The sequence below is a fragment of the Corythoichthys intestinalis genome, chromosome 9, assembly GCF_030265065.1.
Source record: "Corythoichthys intestinalis isolate RoL2023-P3 chromosome 9, ASM3026506v1, whole genome shotgun sequence".
In the NCBI taxonomy this organism is placed as follows: Eukaryota; Metazoa; Chordata; class Actinopteri; order Syngnathiformes; family Syngnathidae; genus Corythoichthys; species Corythoichthys intestinalis.
The window spans coordinates 39,754,803-39,775,902 of NC_080403.1; the positions used below are offsets into that span (position 1 = coordinate 39,754,803).

At 37.6% G+C, this 21,100-nt stretch overlaps 1 protein-coding gene across 1 annotated transcript; it reads left to right on the plus strand.

Annotated features, from left to right (window-relative positions):
- Positions 1-11,031: 11,031 nt before the first annotated feature.
- Positions 11,032-20,796, plus strand: myl2a (myosin, light chain 2a, regulatory, cardiac, slow). The gene is made up of 7 exons (XM_057845863.1): positions 11,032-11,329; positions 11,733-11,825; positions 12,428-12,503; positions 17,041-17,145; positions 17,222-17,300; positions 20,093-20,141; positions 20,206-20,796. Exons 1-7 carry the CDS (start codon positions 11,327-11,329, stop codon positions 20,308-20,310), a joined length of 510 nt encoding a protein of 169 aa, XP_057701846.1. The 5' UTR covers positions 11,032-11,326; the 3' UTR covers positions 20,311-20,796.
- The last annotated feature ends 304 nt before the right edge of the window (positions 20,797-21,100 follow it).

Sequence of the window (21,100 nt, forward strand, 5' to 3'; positions counted from 1 at the left end):
AGTGTGTTTTGTCCCTTGACTGACGCCGTACTTTTCATTTTATTCCACAGTTGGCAGAGAGAAAGGCGAGTGGACACAGGCATTCAGATTCGTAGCTCAGACCGCGCCATTTATTGGCATATGTTTTGGCAAGTCCACCTTGACAACATACACTTCATCATAAGTATCATATAGTGAAAATACAACAAAAATAATGTTCGCAAAAACAAAAGTGTTTCAATCTGTCTTAATAAAGCCCTATTCTCACAAATTTAACAATTAGCATTCACAATCAAAATAGATATGCAAAATACACATAAAACTTACTCAGACATTGGTCACTTTAAACATTTTAGTAACTCGTTTAGCTCAGCAAATGCACTGGATGGCAATATTTAGTCACAATATACAAACTATGATGCTGGGAGCCATTATCAGGTGTTTTACCTTCGCAACATACAATTGAACATAAGGCACAATGGCGCCCACAGTACCCCGCACTGCAGTGGCGCCTCCAGAAATTTTTCATAGGGGTGGCCAGATGGGGCCACTTAAAATCTTGGGGTGGCACACCAAAACTAAAAGCCATAATTTCAGGTTTTAATTATATTATGTTAGTAAAAAGGTCAGGGGAAAACTATCAGAAAGACTTAACGACACGGCTACTGATATACTTTGGTGTATTGTGTAATATTTGATATTACTAATGATTTAATGTGCATAGTCCATAACTGTCCAGTCAACATTTTGAGTTCTGTTTTATTGTGTTATGTATAAATTAGGCATAAGGTGTACATTTAACAAAACAAAATGATTAATGGGGAAAAGCAGGTGCTGGATATTTCTCAACACAATGTTAATGTGACAGTAACTGATGCTACAACAATCTAACGATATACTGGCAAGCGGGGTGGCCAGTGGGGTGGCCAACAAATTTAAAGGGGGGGCCGTGGCCACCCCTGGCCACCCCGTGGTGGCGCCACTGCCGCACTGGGGAATAAAATGAATGATTTTTCTTTTATTTTCACAATATGATCCTTATGTTTAATTGTATGTTGTGAAGGAAGAGTTGTCAAAGCTTATGCCAATAAACGGCGCGGTCCGAGCTACGAATCTGACGCCCGTGTCCACTCGCCTTTCTCTCTGCCTTACACCCCACTGTTGAATAAAAGGAAAAGTATGGCGTCAGTCAAGGGACAAAACACACCCATTGGCTTGATTTCTAATTATTTAAAACTCGCAATTGACACCTTGTGATGTATTTAAATCACTACCTTACATAGTTAAAGAGTGACACCGTGGAAGTACAGCAGCGTGGCCATGTGACGTCACCGCCCTGCAACGTCATCAACAATAGCGACCTACTAGTTAATTTTTTGGCTTAAAATTTTACAAATTTTACCAAATGAAAACATTAAGAGGGGATTTAATATCAAATTATTATAACTCGTACTTACATTTATTTTTTTACGCACTACATGTCTTTCCGTGGTTCTCTTTAAGGCAAAATATGGCAGCAAAACAGTAATCATGACGGTGCCAAACAATACTGTTTTTCATCAGTCCTGTTACTTTGTCTGGCTAGACAAATAGCAAATGAATCAGCTTTTCAGACAATATAGTTGGGAAAAATCTGCAGGAATTCAAATTCAGTTCGGGGGTTCACTGTTTAGAATAGGTTGTTTAGCCATCATTTTTTATTTTTATACTTTTGAGTTGTACATTTCACGATTCAAGTAATCATAATTGCTTTGATGCAGGATATGTTATCAATGTCTGCTAACAACAAATGTTTTATTCCAGTTCCCTGTAGAGATTTGATCACGGAATATTAAATATATCCATTAACTTTGAACTTTTGTTTGCGTATTTCCTTTATCCGCTTGCTTGGCCTTTCTTAATCACCTCGATGCTTTATCGGCCAGCAGCGATGTGACCATTTGTCCACGTCTATTGTGTTTGAAGGGGTCGTTCTATATTTAAGCCCGTACGTACATCCCAGTGCTTAGCCTCTAGGGAGACACTGGCTCGTCATTCCAGCCACAGTAGCTGCTTTGAGTACTCATACATCACAAATGGAGGAGCTGCTTTTAACAATAGCATGCGGCCCTCTGGGTAACAATAACTGTGACCTGGCTGTTCACTTTAATGCTTGTGACATGACACCCCTGACATCTGCCGCTAGGCCATCAACTGCCTTTTATTTGACAGCGACTGCTGGGAGCGCCTCTCAATATAGCTCACGCTCCCGATGTCACCACCCACCGTGGCCCATTCTCACACACTGTCACTTTTCTTGACCTAGGAACCTTGAGTCAATCTGAGAGGACCTGTTAATGAGCGCACTCACATTGTAAGGACGTGTTTATTTGGGAGCACATACTTGAACAGCTACCGGTGATGTCGTAGAGCTCGATTGTGACTGCAAGCATGTGACTCATGTCTCCAATAGAGGTGGTAACCTCTTGGTACTTCACGATAGGATACATTAAAAAGCTCATAATAACGATAATCTCACTATATGGCAAGGCAAGGCAAATTCATTTATATAGCACAATTCAACACAAGGCAATTCAAAGTGCTTTACATCACATGAAGATCATAAAAATCACATTTAAATCAATACAACGTAAAAACCAAGACAAAAGATCGCATTTAATCACAAATTGAATAAAAATAAATAAATAAATGAATAAAAATATAACAAAAACTAATAATAATAATAATACAGTGGTACCTCTACATACGAAGTTAATCCGTTCCAGGACCTTGTTTGTAAGTCGAAATGGTCGTATGTCGAGCAGGATTTTCCCATAGGAATACATTATAATTCCATTAATTCGTTCCACAGCCCAAAAACCTTCACTAAATCCTTAAAAAATACTGCTGGTACTATTACAAATGGCAATTACACATAGCAAAACAAATAAATTATAAATCAAAATCGGAATAATAATAATTATTATTATAATAATAATAATAATAATTCCTGTATTAATGTAACGAATCGGGTTCTAATGTGGCGGACGTTTTTTGCTGACCCTGAACGCACCGCGGGGCTCACGTGCCAGAGACAGACCGGTGAGCTTGAGTTTCACTTTCACTTTGAATGTTTTCTTGAGAACGCCTCAATTGCGGCAGACAGAAGGTGTTTTTGTTTTGAATAAGTTGTGAAATAAATGATAAAAACGTGGCGAAGTTGGCGATTTCTCTGGAGATGTTACCACAAAAGGAATTGTCAGCTTAACTTATAAAGACTGGCGAACGATGGTCGGAGGAGGACCGTGGAGATGTATTTTTGAGCCATTTCACGGATGCCCACCCTACGCTCATATTTTTCTGTCATTTGCATCTTCATTTAGAAGGTAAGCGTCAACTTTTTCCTTGTTTCACCACCTGTACCAACCTTTTCTGAAATCAGTGTTGATTTGTCACACAAGAAAATCCGCCGTGCATTCGTCTGCGGTGCTGCCATTGTCGTCGTATTTCGAGCATGTCGTCGGATGTAGAAACAAATGGCGACTCAAATTTTACGTCGGATGTCGAAAAGTTCGTGTGTCGAAGCGATCGTATGTAGAGGTACCACTGTAATTGAAATCAGCAATGGAGATAAGCACAAGAGGAATAGAAAGCAGGTAGATTGAAATATTAAGCCAGTTATGGATATGCAGTGCTAAACAAAAGCGTTTTTAGTCCTGATTTAAAAGAGCTAACAGTTTGAGCATACTTCAGACGTTCAGGTAACTTGTTCCAGAGGTGAGGAGCATAATAACTAAATGCTGCCTCACCCTGCTTGGTTCTTGTTCTTGGAATATGCAGAAGACCGGTTCCAGATGACCTTAGGGGTCTAGATGTCTCATAGGAATCTTAACAAGTCAAGCCTGTATTTTGGTCCAAGGCCATTAAGTGTTTTGTAGACGAGCAGTATTATTTTATAGTCTATCCTTTGACTCACTGGAAGCCAGTGTAGCGATTTCAAAACCGGTGTAATGTGGTCCAGCTTCCTTGTATTTGTGAGGACTCTGGCTGCAGCATTCTGTACTAGCTGCAGCTTCCTGACTGATTTTTTATCAAGACCCGTAAATATACCGTTGCAATAGTCCAATCTGCTGAAAATGAATGCATGTATAAGTTTTTCCATGTCTTGTTAAGTCAGAAGCCCCTTAATTCTGGTTATATTTTTTAGGTGGTAATAAGCGGATTTAGTGACGGACTTTAGATGGCTATCAAATTTTAGGTCTGAGTCAATAATTACGCCAAGGTTTCTGACTTGATTTGTAGCTGTAAGTGACATTGTGCTAAGTTGCCTGCTTATCTTTGACCTTTCCTTTTTTGGCCCAAAAATGATCACCTCTGTCTTCTCCACATTTAACTGGAGAAAATTCTGGCACATCCATTCATTGATTTGATGAATGCATTTACTCAGGGAGACTAAAGGACTATAATCATGTGGGGACACAGAAATGTACAGTTGTGTGTCATCTGCATAGGCGTGATAGGAGATGTCATACTGTTCCATTATCTGAGCATATACAGAAGCATATAGATGTTAAATAAGAGTGGTCCAAGAATTGACCCTTGAGGGACTCCACACGTGAATTTGGTTCGTTCTGACTGATAGTTTCCGATTGACACAAAGAAATCCCTATCATGTAAATAGGATGTGAACCACTGAAGACTAGTGTCAGTAAGCCCTATGGCAATAAAAATTATCCATATATCGGTCGGGAAATAATTTCAGAATATGCTACAAAACAACTAATTAACAGAAAAACTAGCTACCTTCATCCTTCTGCTGTAACTTTCTCTAGTAGACGTCCAATCCATTTCAACTGAGAGGGTGGCAGCACATGAACCCCTCCCACATCTATGGCCGTCAGTGGCAGCCATTGCCAGACAAGGTCATTTTGGGTTGTTTCAGGTGATTACCGGTTGATTTTCAGTCACTTCCTTTTGAGTTTTGGGCATTTTATGGGTCACTTCCTGTTGATTTTGGGTTACAGAACAGGGAGTTACCTGGGAAAGAATAGGTAAAGACTCAAACTCAACAGAAAGTGACCTGTAAATGCCCCAAAAATCGAAAAGACTGACTGCAAATGCAATCGTTTCGAATGAACGAATGTTCATTCACCCCTCTCTAAGGCTAGGTTCATATCACAGGTCTTAATGCACAATTCCGATTTTTTTTTGGTCATATTTGTTTTTTTTTGCCGTTCCCTTTCAGACTGCCTCTGTCCATTGAGCCTGTTCAAGTATCATGCATGCACACTAATTCGCAATCTGAGATGCGCTGAGCAAACTGACCTGCATGCTCAGAGCATCAAAACAAATGACTACACATGACGCACACACACACATACGGACAGTTTGCCCCGACTCCCCGCCGTGTAGCAATCTTGAAATACTGCTCATTTGGAGCAGAGTGAAAACCGAGCATTCTCAGGCTTATCCTTAACCCATTTTGTTTTATGACTGTTGTTAAGCCCGCCCCTTACCCAAAAGCCGCATTCAAGCTAGGCGCTTACGCTAATGCACAGCTGCACTGGTACTGTAGTGCCCTGTCTCTCTTGCTCTTTGCTGACGTATTTGCTGCATGAATTCTGATTTGGGGGACTTGACAGTTCAGACCGCAGCCACATTCTGGAAAAATGTGGTCCAGATCTGATTTTAATCACATACATAGTGACCTAGAGCGGATTTGAAATGGTCCACTTTTATGCAACTTTTTCTGTTCAGACCATCAAGTTAATGCTGGAAAAAAACACCAAAAATCGGATTAGTGCATTAAGACCTAGCCTTAATGGATTGGGCGTTTAGCGCTGTCACTGTCAGCCAGTGAGCTAACGTAGCTAGTATTCTTATGGAAGATTTTGGTAGCAACTTTTGGTTTCCTATTTTTCTTTTTTAAACATTGACACCTTTTTAAAACATTATCTCGGTTCTTGGCAAGAGCATATCGATAACCTTTTAGGATGCAAAGTACCACGATATACTGTATCACCATTTCGATATTTTCCATTGTCGAGTTGTTCTTTTATACGGTACTTCCTTATTATCTTCAGTAACAGTGGTTGTCATACCTTTTACATTTGTGTTGTAGACCAAAGTACCAAAGCAGAAAATACCAAAGTAGATAAATTGCACATTTTTAAGACCACTGAAAAGGGAGAAAATATTCTTTGAACACAAGAAAATGACACTGCTCAGAAGCGCAGCTTTTGCGGAACAAACGTCTGACAACGGTGATTTCCCTTACTTCTGGGAAATATTGGCTTTTGTTGATGTGTTTTTCCACTATTACAGATGAGGCGAGGCGTTCTGTCTTTTACCTCATCATACAAAATTAAATTTTGCTAGGATGCACATGATTGAGGCTATTGCTTCAATCCAAAATCAATGTTGTACATACATTTTTTAAAACAATCTGTAGTTCCTATTGATTTAAATGCAAATATAACTACGGTAAGTGTTTAATTAATGCAACAAAACTGTGCAGTGATTCTTTTGTGTACCACTTGAGGGAGCCTACATACCACTATTTGTACATCTAACACAACTTGAGAATCGCAGGTCTAGTAATTACATTCTGCTGCTGGGCTATAGTAACTTTTCTTATAGAAAGTCTTTTCCGTGAATACATTCAAAGGAGGGATAAAAATAGTGTTCATATGTGCAGCTATGAATCACAATGCTGTCATACGGAATTGCACCAGTGTCAATCATGCGACTAATGAGGATTATTTGAGTGGAAGCACTACCTGCTGGTCTATGAATTGCAATAGTAATTGGATGTAGCATATCACACATTGATTTTTTTTTATTGAACAAGATCTCTGTGTTGACCTTTTCAATTTCTATTGTTGCATTTCCAGCCATCTATTTTCTGCACAGCTTATCCTAAGAGACAATCCCAGCTGAGTTTGGGTGAGTGGTGAGATACTGAGTGGTGGCCAGCCAATTGCAGGGTTTATACAGTACTGAAAAAGGCAAACATTCACACCTATGGAAATCTTTTTATACACAGAAGAAAGGGGTGACCGTGCAAAGCTTTTGTCTGAGCCAAGATTCGTCGGGGTCCTCTCGAAATGATTGGGTTGCCTACAGTAGATGCTAAAATAGAGGGTGTCTTAAAATAATGTTTACACCCTTTTGCAGTTGATATCTTAACATTTGAACTGCATTTTCATACTTCCAGTAGCATTTGAGAATGAATTTTCTTCCTTCAAAGTTTAGTCTGGCTGCCATCGTTGATTCAATGGGTTTAATCTACAAACAAATCCATTGACAATTTGGTTACCAACTGTTAAAGAGTGTATACAATTTTGGGGAAACATCCTATACACACATATGTGTGTAGGGGGGTGTATATGTGTATATATACCTACAGTCATTTTCGGACTATCAGCGGCCACCCACCAAATTTGACACGAAAATGGCATTTGTTCAAAGATAAGCCGTACTTGAATATAATCTGCAGCTGTCCTCACTGTATAATGGGATATTTTCACCGAAAAATATTAACCGGTAACACTTTATTTCACAGCGGCATCGTAAGACTGAATGAACCACCACGAAGCTTTGAACCAATTGGCTGGCACGCTTCATTTGGCCAGCACTGCTCCACCTGCTGTCAACACTGTTGTCCTCCAACAGGCCTCCTAGCATGCATTGCAGCACTTCAGATATAAATAACAATCAAAATTCATGCCAACTACTTCTTCAGTTACTGTCCCAGTTGTTTCATTAACTGCTAATTATTGTATTTGGTAACACTTTATTTGACAGTGGTGCCATAAGACTATCACAATTATGACATGACACTGCCATGAGCATTAAAGAATGTATATGAAAGATGCCATTTTGTGTCATCTGGCAAATTATCTCACTTTTGAATAGATGTAAAAGATCCTAGCTGGACATAAATGGAGTTAGTGACAAAATTTTCCAGGTGACACTTAATGACATCTGTTTTAAACATTCATTAATGCCCATGACATTGTCATGACCATCGGCAGAGTTTGACTTTTGGGGCAGGGGGGGCACAGCATGTTGATGACCCCGAAACGCAGTGTCAGCAATAAAATTAACTTTCAAGAATATCTATAATAATAAGTTGACAATTAGGGAGGTAGATTTGTGTCTTTATTATTCAATCCAAAAAAAGTTGCTTCAATCAAAATATATATTTTCAAACAAAAAAATGTTGCTTCAATAAAATGTTTTTTAATCGAAAAACAAATTTGAAATTTAAAAACAAACAAAAAATGCATGTGAAAGCTATTTTTCTTTTGATTTTTTTGTGTTTTGTTTTTTTTGAATGAAGCAACTTTTTTGATTGACGTAATGTTGATTTGTGTTTGGGCTACATTTTGGCTAAAAATAAGTTGCTTTAAAAAAAAAATAGATTTTCAAAAAGAAAATCAAGTCAATAAAAAAATTTCAATCATAGAAAAAGTTTTTGAATGTGAAAAAAATATTTGAGATTGAAAATTTTGCATTTGAACACTTAATTTTTCATTGAAAAAGTTTGATTGATTTGATTGAATGATTGATTGATTGATTGATTTGATTTGATTTGATTTTTGTGTTTGGGCCATATTATGATTAGGACATTTGTATCTAAATCATTCAATCCCCAAAAAAAGTTGCTTCAATTAAAATATATATTCACAAAGAAAAAAATTTTTTTTTTTTTTTTTTTTTTTTAATTATATGCAAAGCAAATGGCTGTCTAAGGTGCTCAAAAAATAATTTTGACCCATTACAAATGTATATATTTTTAGTTCATTTCATTCTTTTTTGTTTTTTCCTTTATTGCTTTACAACTTTTACAGTATATATATAGGAAAGTCAATTACATGCAATGACACTTTTCGGCCACCAGAGGGCCTGCTTCGCCCCCGCCCCCCCCTTAAAATCCGCTTATGGTCATGACATAATTATGGCGGTCTTATGGCAAGTCTTATGACGCAGCTGTCAAATAAAGTGTTACCTATTAACCCAAATAAATCAACAAATAAGCCGCACTGGACTATAAGCCACAGGATTCAAAATGAGGGGGGGAGTAGCACTTTATCGTCCGAAAACGACAATAAATAGATGGCAGACAACACTCAGGTGACTCTAAATTTCGCTCTGAGACCCCCAATCTGGCCAAATTTTAAAATTGTCCTATATGCATGTGGGAGGGGGAAGAAAAATTTTGAACCGGAGGGCATTTTAAAAAGAAAATAATAATAAATTTAACCAGCAAAACCCTAACTGGAGGTGAGAGCATGAGCGAGCATAAAGACGCTATGATTTTAACGAGATATTATCGCATACTTACCTGTTTTCGATCCAAAAACTCCATGTAGCGTGTCTCAATGAGTGTCAACACACAGCTGTGAATGGCCACACCCTGACTTATTGGGGATTTTATGGGTGAAACGCGGTAATATAACAAGGGTCGCGATGCAGAAATTGCAGACATCGAGTGGTCAAAATTTTCTTTTTATATATTTACCCTTTTAAACATTTTTCTTTTTCCTTTTTTTTTTTTTTTTTTTTTTGTTTTGTTTTTTTTTTTGTTTTGTTTTGTTTGGACTGAATATTCATCATCTAAAATTCTAAAATATTGGGGAAAATGCGACAGGAAGAAAAAAAATACAATCAAGCGATAGTTATGAGGTGGATATCCGTGACTTATTTACAGAGACTATTTTTTTCATTGTGACGAAGTTTAAAATATGCGAGTAAATAATTTTTTAAAGTTTTTTTTTTGTTTGTTTTTTTGTTTTTTTTTTTGTTTTGTTTGCATTGAATATTCATCATCTAAAATATTGGGGAAAATGCGACGGTAAGAAAAAAAAATACAATCAAGCGATAGTTGTGAGGTGGATATCCGTGACTTATTTACAGACGCTATTTTTTTCATTGTGACGAAGTTTAAAATATGCGAGTAAATAATTTTTTTAAGTTTTTTTTTTTTTTTTTAAACTAAATATTAGACATCAATTAATGATTCTAAGCTAAAAATAACATACATTTCAATTAATAAATATTAATTACTTCCTTTTATGGGTGGGTTGAAACAAAAGCGGTTGCGCGACGTCTGTAAACGGGGGTCTCCAGGGTAAAACGGACAAATTAAAAATAGTTTGCTGGCTTAATGTGCCATGAATCTGCTGTGGCAGCATATAGACATATTCTATCAAACACAACAGTTCTTTTGGCTTAAAATACAGCAGTTTATTCTAAAGAGGGGCACAAAAGCAGAAACTGCTTTTTCAGCCTTGTCTGTTTTTTTTTCCCGCCATATATATTACAAATCAATGACAAGATCTATAGGTTTGGGTTGTAAGTTGCTCATGTTCAAATGATGACTACCAATTACAACCCTATTTTTCTTAGTTTTTAATAGAAACAAACTTCAAAAGAAATATTTATTCATGAAATGAGCAAATGTAAAATATGCAAAATCTTCCTGTTCTTAAGCAGCTTATTTGGGTGTTGCTGTTGACTGCTGAGTTGGTCTTCTATGATGAAGTGACTTAAGTTCAATGCTTTAACCAAATGGTGGGCTTAAGTTTGGTGTGTGAGAATCTTACACGCTAGCGCTGGCACCTCTTCCTCTAGCTTTTCAGTAGCCTGCTCACATACACAAATACTGCTTTGGGATGCCATTCCACTTCTCAACCAGTAGTCTAAAAATGGAGCATCGCTTAAAATGGAAACAAACAGGCTTTCCAATATGATAAATATTTATTGGGAAGGATCACGGAAGACAACAAAATCACCAACCACTCACTCAAGCTTGTGGGTTTGTTAGATATACACACAACTCATGTTAAAACTATGAGGTTGAATAATATAATTCGTTTTCCATTTAGGACTATCTAGTATTATATATCCATTTCAACTATTTTTACTTTACTTACAATTGTACTGGAATTGTAATAACCATCATCAAAAAAAAAACTTGCAAGTATATTTACATAAATAGTGTTTTGATGAATACCTAATTTGAGTAGATTCCATGCACAGCAAATAATACTGGAAATAAATCCATGCATAATGTTCACATACTTAATTTGAGGTTCTGCGGACAACGAAGGTAATACTTTAATCTTGTTATTTAGCTATGCCAGTAAAAAAAAAATGTGTATGAGAGAAAGAGAGAGCATTAAATACAGTATGTGGCAGACAAAGCGTGTCAAAGCATCATTTACCTGTCACTTCCTAAACAGGACATCGTTTATAAATATCATCCAGTGGAACTGAGAATCAGGGGGCTACAAAAGGCCACCCAGCTTCTCTCCATTGTTCACTGGCATCATTGTTGGTCTCGCCTCCCAGCTGCTCAGCCATGGTAAGTCACCCTGCGGGTGTGAGGGGAAGACAAAAGATGCTAACTGCGCTTACATTGTAAATTATTTAAAAACTTGTATTTTCATCATCTTTTTAAGTAATCCTGTTTGGGTTATTATTATTCTACCTTTTACCTGCATGTGGTTGTCCACAGTAAATATGACCATTTTACTACTTTCTGTAATGTTTATTATGAACCTATTTTGTAACGATAATTAAATACTAATATGACATTAACTCATTGGCTGCTGATCTGATGACAGTGATCCATTTAAACTTCAAAGGCTTGATGTGAATGACGATAATTCAATAGCATTGGCGTACATCTATGAAAAGTCCATTTTAACTGGCAGGGTTTGCAACGATCATTCCCCTAATCCTCGCTTATTTCCTTTGGTCCATAGTCACCCAAAAAAGCCAAGAAGAGAACAGGAGAGGGAGCCAATTCCAATGTGTTTTCCATGTTTGAGCAGGCCCAGATTCAGGAATTCAAAGAGGTGAGTTCAAACTGCTCTATCTATATTCGTGAATTTCATAAGATAATGAAGGGAACCGTGGCGATGGCAGGTACTTGGGGCACAACTTTTCTACATAACACCATATCAGCAATTTGAGATACTAATATCTCAGACTAGGACATTTTTTAATGATTATATTCTTTCATACTATGTACGCATTTGCCCCTGCATTTAATTGTCTTTATCTACAAACTGATTTTGAAATAGAAATGGTGGGAAGCAAATATTTTAGAAAACAACTAGGACCCCTTTAGTCCCCAAGTTGGATGTCCACATTTGTCGCTCCCTCTTGGTCATGTCCGTTCAAGTCTGAGGTTAGAACACAAACACCTGTCCGCATTTTAGTCCATCCCAGCCTTAACAACAACTCCCTGCTGGTATGCTGCTTGACCAAATAGCCAGACGCATGTCATCAACGATTAGGTTGCTCATGAAATACTCCTCATGTGCCGCATGCCAAGCTTAAACCATGTCCCCCGAGGGCTTTACAGACGCCAACGGGCATGGGCCAACATGTAGATCATCATGTCCTTTTTGTTCGCTTTAGTTTTTGTCAACCTTCTGTGTGTGTATGACCTCAGGCATTTACCATCATGGACCAGAACAGAGATGGCTTCATCGACAAGAACGACCTAAGGGACACTTTTGCAGCTCTTGGTGTGTTTACAGCAAATAATAGGACGTTTGATAAGATGGAAGGAAATGTGATAGCTATCATAGTGTAAGAAGGCAAATTTGGTTATTTACTGTAAATGAAAAAGGATGTTACATCTCAAGACAGCAGAATGATTTTGATGATAATACACGTGCACATTACAGATATTATTAAAATCAAATTGTAATAAATACTATGTTTTATACTCACACAAAAAGTATGCATAATTTACAATATTTTTTATTTCTTTTTTCACTGCGAATATATATAAATTACTGGATAAATATACACCGTATAAAATCTTGAAATATTCAGTTAATACTCACCTATGTTTAAATACCCTTTAGACAACATTTGTGATCAGGCAAATACTTACATTTCATTTATTAAGGGATTCGAGTTAAACAGGTTTTTCAGATTAGCACAAGAAAAATATGGAAATCAAGAAAATAATGAGTGTCCTCAAAGTTCAAATTTTAAATGAAAGAAAGAAAGAATGAAAGAAATACTTCAAATGACACATTCTGGTGATTTAAGTGATCGTGATACCCCCCAAAAAAAAAAAAAAAATCTGATCAAATACTACAAAAAAATATAAAAAGGATCCCCAAAAAACGACAATAATCAAAGCATGTATTCTGATATAATAAAGTTAAAATATGAGAAAATTATATTTTAGAGCAGGTGATGACTACCTCAAACACTCAAAGACCCATTTTGACCATGTTAGTACAGAAAAAGCAACACTGGGAGCCGCACAAACATATTGACACTTCAAATGATTGCGTCAGCTTGAATATATATATAAACATATACACACACACACACACATATATATATTAGGGCTGTCAAAATTATCGCGTTAACGCGCGGTAATTAATTTTTTAAATTAATCACGTTAAAATATTTGACGCAATTAACGCACATGTCCCACTCAGACAGTATTCTGCCTTTTGGTAAGTTTTACAGCAAGGTTTTTTGTGCTGTCTAACAGCAAACTCTTGTGGTCGCTTTGCGACATGGTTTATTGCTTTCTTGCCAGTTCAATATGGCTGCACGACGTCTCGGGCTGATGCCTACGTGGTAATGTTGTGCTTATATGATCCTTGGACAGGATTTGTCCGTAAGTATGGTTGTTGTAAAGAATGTACATATTATGTTAGTAAGCGAAATGTTATATTTTTTGTATGAGACGCTTTTTGTTTATGTTTAGTGAACCTGTATAGCGTGCTAAGCTAACGTTGTTGCTAATGCAATGCTTGTGTACTTTTTTTTTTTTTTTTAGTTTTACTACGGTCTAAAGAGGACAATGGTTTGAGGCCATTTTATTAATAAATCAGATGAAAAAGGAAGAAGTCTGATTATTAAGGCGTCGTTCACTAGCTTTGGAAAAAGTAGACGCTTCGGACAGTTCGGAGTAAGGACAGCATAGACAGATTTAAATGACAGTAGAGTGAAATGCCCACTACAGTCCTTATGTACTGTATGTTGAATGTATATATCCATCTTGTGTCTTATCTTTCCATTCCAACAATTTATTTTACAGAATATATATATAATTTACAGAAAAATATGGCATATTTTATAGATGGTTTGAATTGCGATTAATTGCGATTAATTACGATTAATTTTTAAGCTGTAATTAACTCGATTAAAAATTTTAATCGTTTGACAGCCCTAATATATATATATATATATATATATATATATATATATATATACACACACACACATACAGTACATACATACACTCTGTGGTCCATATTTCACTTAACAAAGGAGTTTTGCCTCCTTTTAGTAAGCAGAATGAGTGTTCACTTTTATTCACAGAACACACTCACAGGTCATGAATTCACCAACTACAGTGGTATGAAAAAGTATCTGAACCTTTTGGAATTTCTCACATTTCTGCATAAAATCACCATCAAATGTGATCTGATCTTTGTCAAAATCACATAGATGAAAAAACTTTCTGCTTTAACTAAAACAAAACAAACTTTTATAGGTTTTCATATTTTAATGAGGATAGTATGAAAACAATGACTGAAGGGGGGCAAATAAGTAAGTGAACCATCACATTTGCACCTTTGGCAGCAATAACTTCAACCAGACGCTTTCTGTAGCTGCAGATCAGTCTGGCACATCGATCATGACTAATCTTGGCCCCCATTCTTTACAAAACTGCTGTAGTTCAGTCAGATTGCTGAGATGTCTGGCATGAATTGCTGTCTTTAGGTCATGCCACAGCATCCCAATGGGGTTCAATAGTGCGGCCGTGGTGCAGTTGGTAGCTGGAGTTGTACTTGGACCGAAAGGTCAGTGGTTCAATTCCCGGCTACGACTGCCCACTGTCGAAGTGCCCTTGGGAAAGGCACTGAACCCTAATTATCCTCCAATGGGTTGACAGCGCCTTGCATGGCAGCAGCCCCATTGGTGTGTGAATGTGTGCGTGAACGAGTAAATGTGTGCCAATGTAAAGCGCTTTGGGCATGGTTACCATGCAGATAAATGCGCTATATAAGTACTGACCATTTACCATTTGAAGTCTGGACTTTGTCTTGGCCACTCCAGAATGTGTATTTTGTTCTTCTGATACCATTCTGAAGTTGATATACTTTTGTGTTTTGGATCATTGTCTTGTTGCAGCATCCATCCTCTTTTTAGCTTCAACTGTCTGACAGACTGTCTCAGGTTTTCCTGCAAAGCATTCTGATAAACTTTTGAATTCATTCTTCTATTAATGATTGCAAGTTGTCTAGGCCCTGAGGCAGACAAACAGCCCCAAATCATGATGCTCCCTCCACCATGCTTCACGGTGGGGATGAGGTGTTGATGTTGGTGAGCTGTTCCATTTTTCCTCCACACATGACATTGTGTGTTACTCACAAACATTTCAACTTTGGTTTTATCGGTCCACAAAATATTTTGCCAAAACTTCTGTGGAGTGTCCAAGTGCCTTTTTGCAAAGAGTTTTCAGAACAGTTGTGCAGTTTCTGTGTGCACAAAAATATTGGAATGTGCCAGTGATTTCTGTAAGTCTTGAGCAGACACTCTAGGGTTTCTTTTTACCTCTCTGGGTATTCGGCACTGAACTCTTGGCGGAACTCATCTTTGGTGGACGGACACTCCTTGAGAGAGACAGTGCCAAACTCTCCATTTGTAGACAACTTCTCTGACTGTCGATTGATGAACATCCAGACTTTTCCCAGCTTTATACAAATCAACAATCCTTGATTGCAGGTCTTCAGGCAGCTCTTTTGACCGAACCATGATGCACATCAGACAATGCTTCTCATTAAGACAATTCTTACCAGGTGTGTGTTTTATAGTGGGCAGGGCAGCTTTAAACCACTCATCAGTGATTGGGCACTCACCTGACTTAAATTGTTTGGTAAAAAAATGGTCTCAGTTGCTCTTTAAATCTCCTTAGGCAGAGGGTTCTCTTACAGAATTTGGCCCGAATATACTGTAAGACAGTGTTTTTTGCATTGAAATAAGACTGGAAAAGTGGGAGTTGTCTTATATTTGGTGTCTAGACATTGTACCCATTCACGACGCTAGATGGCGCCAGATATCATTGAAGCGAATGCTGAACTTCAGGAGTAATGTTCTGTCATGACAGATCTCAGCTACTCTCAAGTTTAACCAGTTTGCATTATTTTATTGCAATGTTTTTCCATATTCAGAGTTGTTTCAAGACTACAGTTACAGTTAGACCTCACTCTGATGGTTAATGCAGTTATTGCAATTTGGTTTTCTATCACAATAGATTGGTTTATTTACATTTCAAAAACCAGAAGCCATTCATTTACGAATGTGACTGCACTTTAGTTTACATATTTAAATGTTCAGATATTAAGATTTGAATGAGGCAAAATAACATGCTTTTTCTCTCGAATATATTATTATGATCATTTGTTTCAGATGTACTGTAATTATTTTCTGTATAAAAATTAATTTGGTGTTCAAAAAGTCTTTTTTCGAATTTGAAAAAGAAGGGGTCGTCTTATAATCTTATAATCCTTCTGTCATTGTTTTCATGCTATCCTCATTAACGTATAAATGTTTGGGTGGTTTTAGTTAAAGCAGTCACTGTTTTTAAATCTGTGTGATTTTGACAAAGATCAGATCACATTTGATGGTGGTTTTATGCAGAAATGTGAGAAATTCCAAAAGGTTCAGATACTTTTTCATACCACTGTATGTAAAGTCACGGTTGCCACTTGGAAGGCATACCTACAAGTCTTTTCGCCTGTGAATGGCATGACCTGATTGAGTGTTCTGTTAACTAACATTGAAAACAGTGAGCCTGACTTGATCCACCTACTAGATGAGAGGGAAGATAATATTCATTTGTTCAATATGAAACTGAGCCTCATCAGAGCATGTGGCTCTGGAGGTAAACGGTAAACAAAAACTACATTTGTACATTAAAAAAAAAACTTTTACCACACTAACAATCACTGTTTTATTCTATTTGTCAGTTCCATCACCTGAATGAATAATGTCTACTCAATGTACTTGTGTATGCTACTATAGGACGCCTGAATGTAAAACAGGAAGAGATTGATGAGATGCTCAAAGAAGCTCCAGGCCCAATCAACTTTACTGTCTTTCTTACAATGTTTGGGGAGAAACTGAAAGGTAGTGATAAAACGCATAAATAAAATTAGCACTATTTTTACATGTTAAATTGACTAATATCTGCATTCGTGTGAAGGTGCTGATCCAGAAGAGACAATCCTCAATGCGTTCAAAGTGTTTGACCCCGAAGGCAAAGGAGTGCTGAAGAAGGACTAGTAAGTACCCGTATTCTTCGGACTATAAGTCGCACCTGAGTATAAGTCGCACCAGCCATAACATGCCAACGAAGAGGAAAAAATATATAAGTCGCACCGGAGTATAAGTTGCATTTTTGGGGGAAATTTACTTGATAAAATCCAACACATACAACAGATGTGTCATCTTGAAAGGCAATAGAGAACAACATGCTGAATAAGTGTACAGTACGATAATGTTACATGATGCATGAACAACGAAATGCCAATATACTGTCCTTACTATGACCCTACGGCTCGGTCCTGGCTATACAGCGAGCTAAACTCCTAAATGACTGGACGTCCGTATAATTTGCTGACTTTATTTTGGCTGTCGTTATGACACCATCATTAAACACACGCACCATTTGAAGAGTGAAACTAAAAATTGAAATAAAACAAATCAGTTTCGTCCTTGATACTAAACAGGTTCACATCAACTTAAATAAATGATAATTAGCCGCTATTACAGCAATGAAACAAACGGTTAGCATGCGTTCGCTAGCATTAACACATCGTTTAAAAAAACCACACAACTGGCTCTAAGAGTCCGATCTCGGGTGGAAAACACACAACAACAACAGAAAAGATGATACACACAGGTGTTGCCTCTGTAGAGATATTTTACAAGCATAAACAATGAACGTAGGGTCGCAGCTGTGTTTCTCTCTCTCTCTCTCGCCCACTCGCTCAGAGCTGCGTAGCTGTCCATCTTCTTCTGGCATGTGAGCGCTCTTCTTCGCGTAAAGATGTGCAAGTGTGCCCCCACTTGGGGGTAAAAGCGCCACAAACTAAAAGCATGCATTTCGATATAAAAAAGTCAATAATACAATTAGGGATGCAAGATATCCATTTTTGGAAACCGATATCGATAACTTCCTGCTTCTCAAAGTCGATACCGATATGATAACCGATAGTATATATCATTTTTTAATGTATATCAATCAGTCAATATCGCTGACGATGTGTTCCCCTGAACAATGAGCACTGATTTAAAACAAACATAAACCCAACAGGTATTGTGCTTTGTCAGCAGATAAAACATTTGGTGCAATGGGAGAAGAGGCTTTTGTGGTCTTGGTCCATGAAACAACTTTCTTAGCCTGGCAATTATAGAACAGCAAGCCTATCAATAACCAAAAGGCCTCTCAATAACTTGTAAACATAACACTGTAAAATGCAAACATTTGCTAATTCCCATAGAAAGGTTTATACGTAACTCTGTGAAGGAAAAATACGGCCTCTAGAACAGTAACAAAACTTTGCATACTGGCAAAACAGGAGTGGAAACAAACACACACATCCCAATCCGACACCAAAAATATTATTAAAAGGACAGATAACATATATTGTTATTGGATTTATTGGGATGACGTCATAATTCCTATTATCGGACCGATAATTATTGTGCGCCTCTAAATACAATTGAACACATAAGTCGTTCCTGAGTATAAGTCGCACCCCCAGCCAAACTATGAAAAAAAACTGATTTATAGTCCGAAAAATACGGTAGAAGACATGTGCCGATTACCGGTTTCTATGTATACCGTGGGATTAAAACGTCATGGTTTCAAAACCGCAAAAATTTTCCATCATACCATCCCACCCATATTAGTTATTTTTTTATGTCCCAAAAATGCATGGAGAAATCCCTCGCTTGCATCTGCAAGGCTCAACCCTCCTCCACCGGTTGTTGCTCAGTGTCAGTGAATCAGCTGTGCTATACAATGGTTTTTTTCCCCCTTCGAAGAAAACCATATCACTGCTATGGGAATACTTTGGCTACAGAAAAGTTACAGACGGCCGCGGCTTAGAGGAAGAGGGCAGGTCAACATGTTAAACATGTTTGTGGAGGGTGGCTGCCGAGGAGGCAATACCTCCAATAGGATTTCGCATTTATACATTAAAGGTTAGTAAACAACATGATGAACGTTTCCCACCAGCTACGAGAGTTAACTCCAGCGTGTTTAGTGTGTCTAGCGGTGGTAAAACGTGTTTTTTTCTCTCTGGCAACTGTCTGTGTTGAGAAAGAGAGCGTGTGTAAAATGTAAACATGATACGAGTCATACACACATGCTTTTTATGGAAAATAATTCAATTATTTTTGTCCTGATGGTAATAATGTTGAGCTGTGGCTGTGGGTTTAGGCTCACCTATCGGACTGTATTTATTTTAATTTTATTTAGATTTTTTTTTTAACTTAACATTATACAGTGGGGCAAATAAATATTTAGTCAAACACTAATTGTGCAAGTTCTCCCACTTGAAAATATTAAAAATGGCCTGTAATTGTCAACATGGGTAAACCTCAACCATGAGAGACAGAATGTGGGAAAAACACAGAAAATCACATTGTTTGATTTTTAAAGAATTTATTTCCAAATTAGAGTGGAAAATAAGTATTTGGTCACCTACAAACAAGCAAGATTTCTGGCTGCCAAAGAGGTCTAACTTCTTCTAACGAGGTCTAACGAGGCTCCACTTGTTACCTGTATTAATGGCACCTGTTTTAACTCATTATCGGTATAAAAGACACCTGTCCACAACTTCAGTCAGTCACACTCCAAAAATTTTCAATGAAAATTTTTTTTAAACCCAGATATCTCAAAGTAACACATTTTAGAGCTGTAATTGCGATACCGTGATATTTGGGCTTAAGTTTATCATACCGTCAGAATCTTATACCGGCACATACATAAAGTAATGACAAAGTTTCGAGCACATATGAACCCCAATATGAAAAGATCATTTTGTCACGTGTCTGCCGTCCACAGTGTAACACAGATGCTGACAACACAAGCCGACCGGTTCACCCCTGAAGAGGTAAGGCGCTTACTTTCATATCCACGTGAATGTGATGCAAACGTGTTGTCTGCGTGTTTTATAGATGGAGCAGATGTTTGCTGCCTTCCCACCGGATGTGGCAGGCAACCTAGACTACAAGAACCTGGTGCACATCATCACCCACGGAGAGGAGAAGGACCAGGAGTGAACGTCTCAAAGGGGACGTAAACAGACTGATTTATTCATATGGCTTCCATGCTCGTGTCATGGTTTCAGTGCTGAGAGATCAAGTGATGGGATGGACATCAGTCCCACTCAAAAAAAACAGACAGCTCCCCAAACAACTGCCTTCAGTATGCATTTCTGATTAGATGTGTCCATTTCTCCTAGTTGTTTTTACTATTTTCGATGAAAATATCCATTCGGCCTATGCTTGTTTGTCAAATAAAGGTTTTCAGAGAAATCATGTTTCATGAAATATGGAAAATATTATGCTGACATCCCCGTTTCTATAGTAATTCTCTAGGATTATACACCCAAATATGGTTGTCTGTCTCTTTATGTGCCTTGTGATTGATTGGCGACCTGTCTAGTGGGAAGTAAGCAGTATTAAAAACGAATTGGGGATATACTGTATTCTGGAACAGAAGGGTATTCCTGCCAGCAGTTTAACGCTTTGTTAGGTAGTGAACGAATGTGGGGTTGTATGAAATTCCACAGAGATTAAGAAGAAAGCTTCATGCCCTCATTGATCGTGTGTGTGCGTGTGTTGCATGCTGACATAAAAATGTTTGTCTCCTGGTGGAGAGAGGCTTTGGCAAAACAAAAGATTGTTATTTTAGTGCAGTGATGATGTGAGGAGGGTAATGTATACTAAGGGCATTGGTGCAAAGCTTAAAAAGGATCATTTTTCGCGCTTACCTAGAATATTAATACAGTGACTGGCATTGACGGCGATACTGTAGATGTTTTCATGGATAATATAAAACTGACTACCC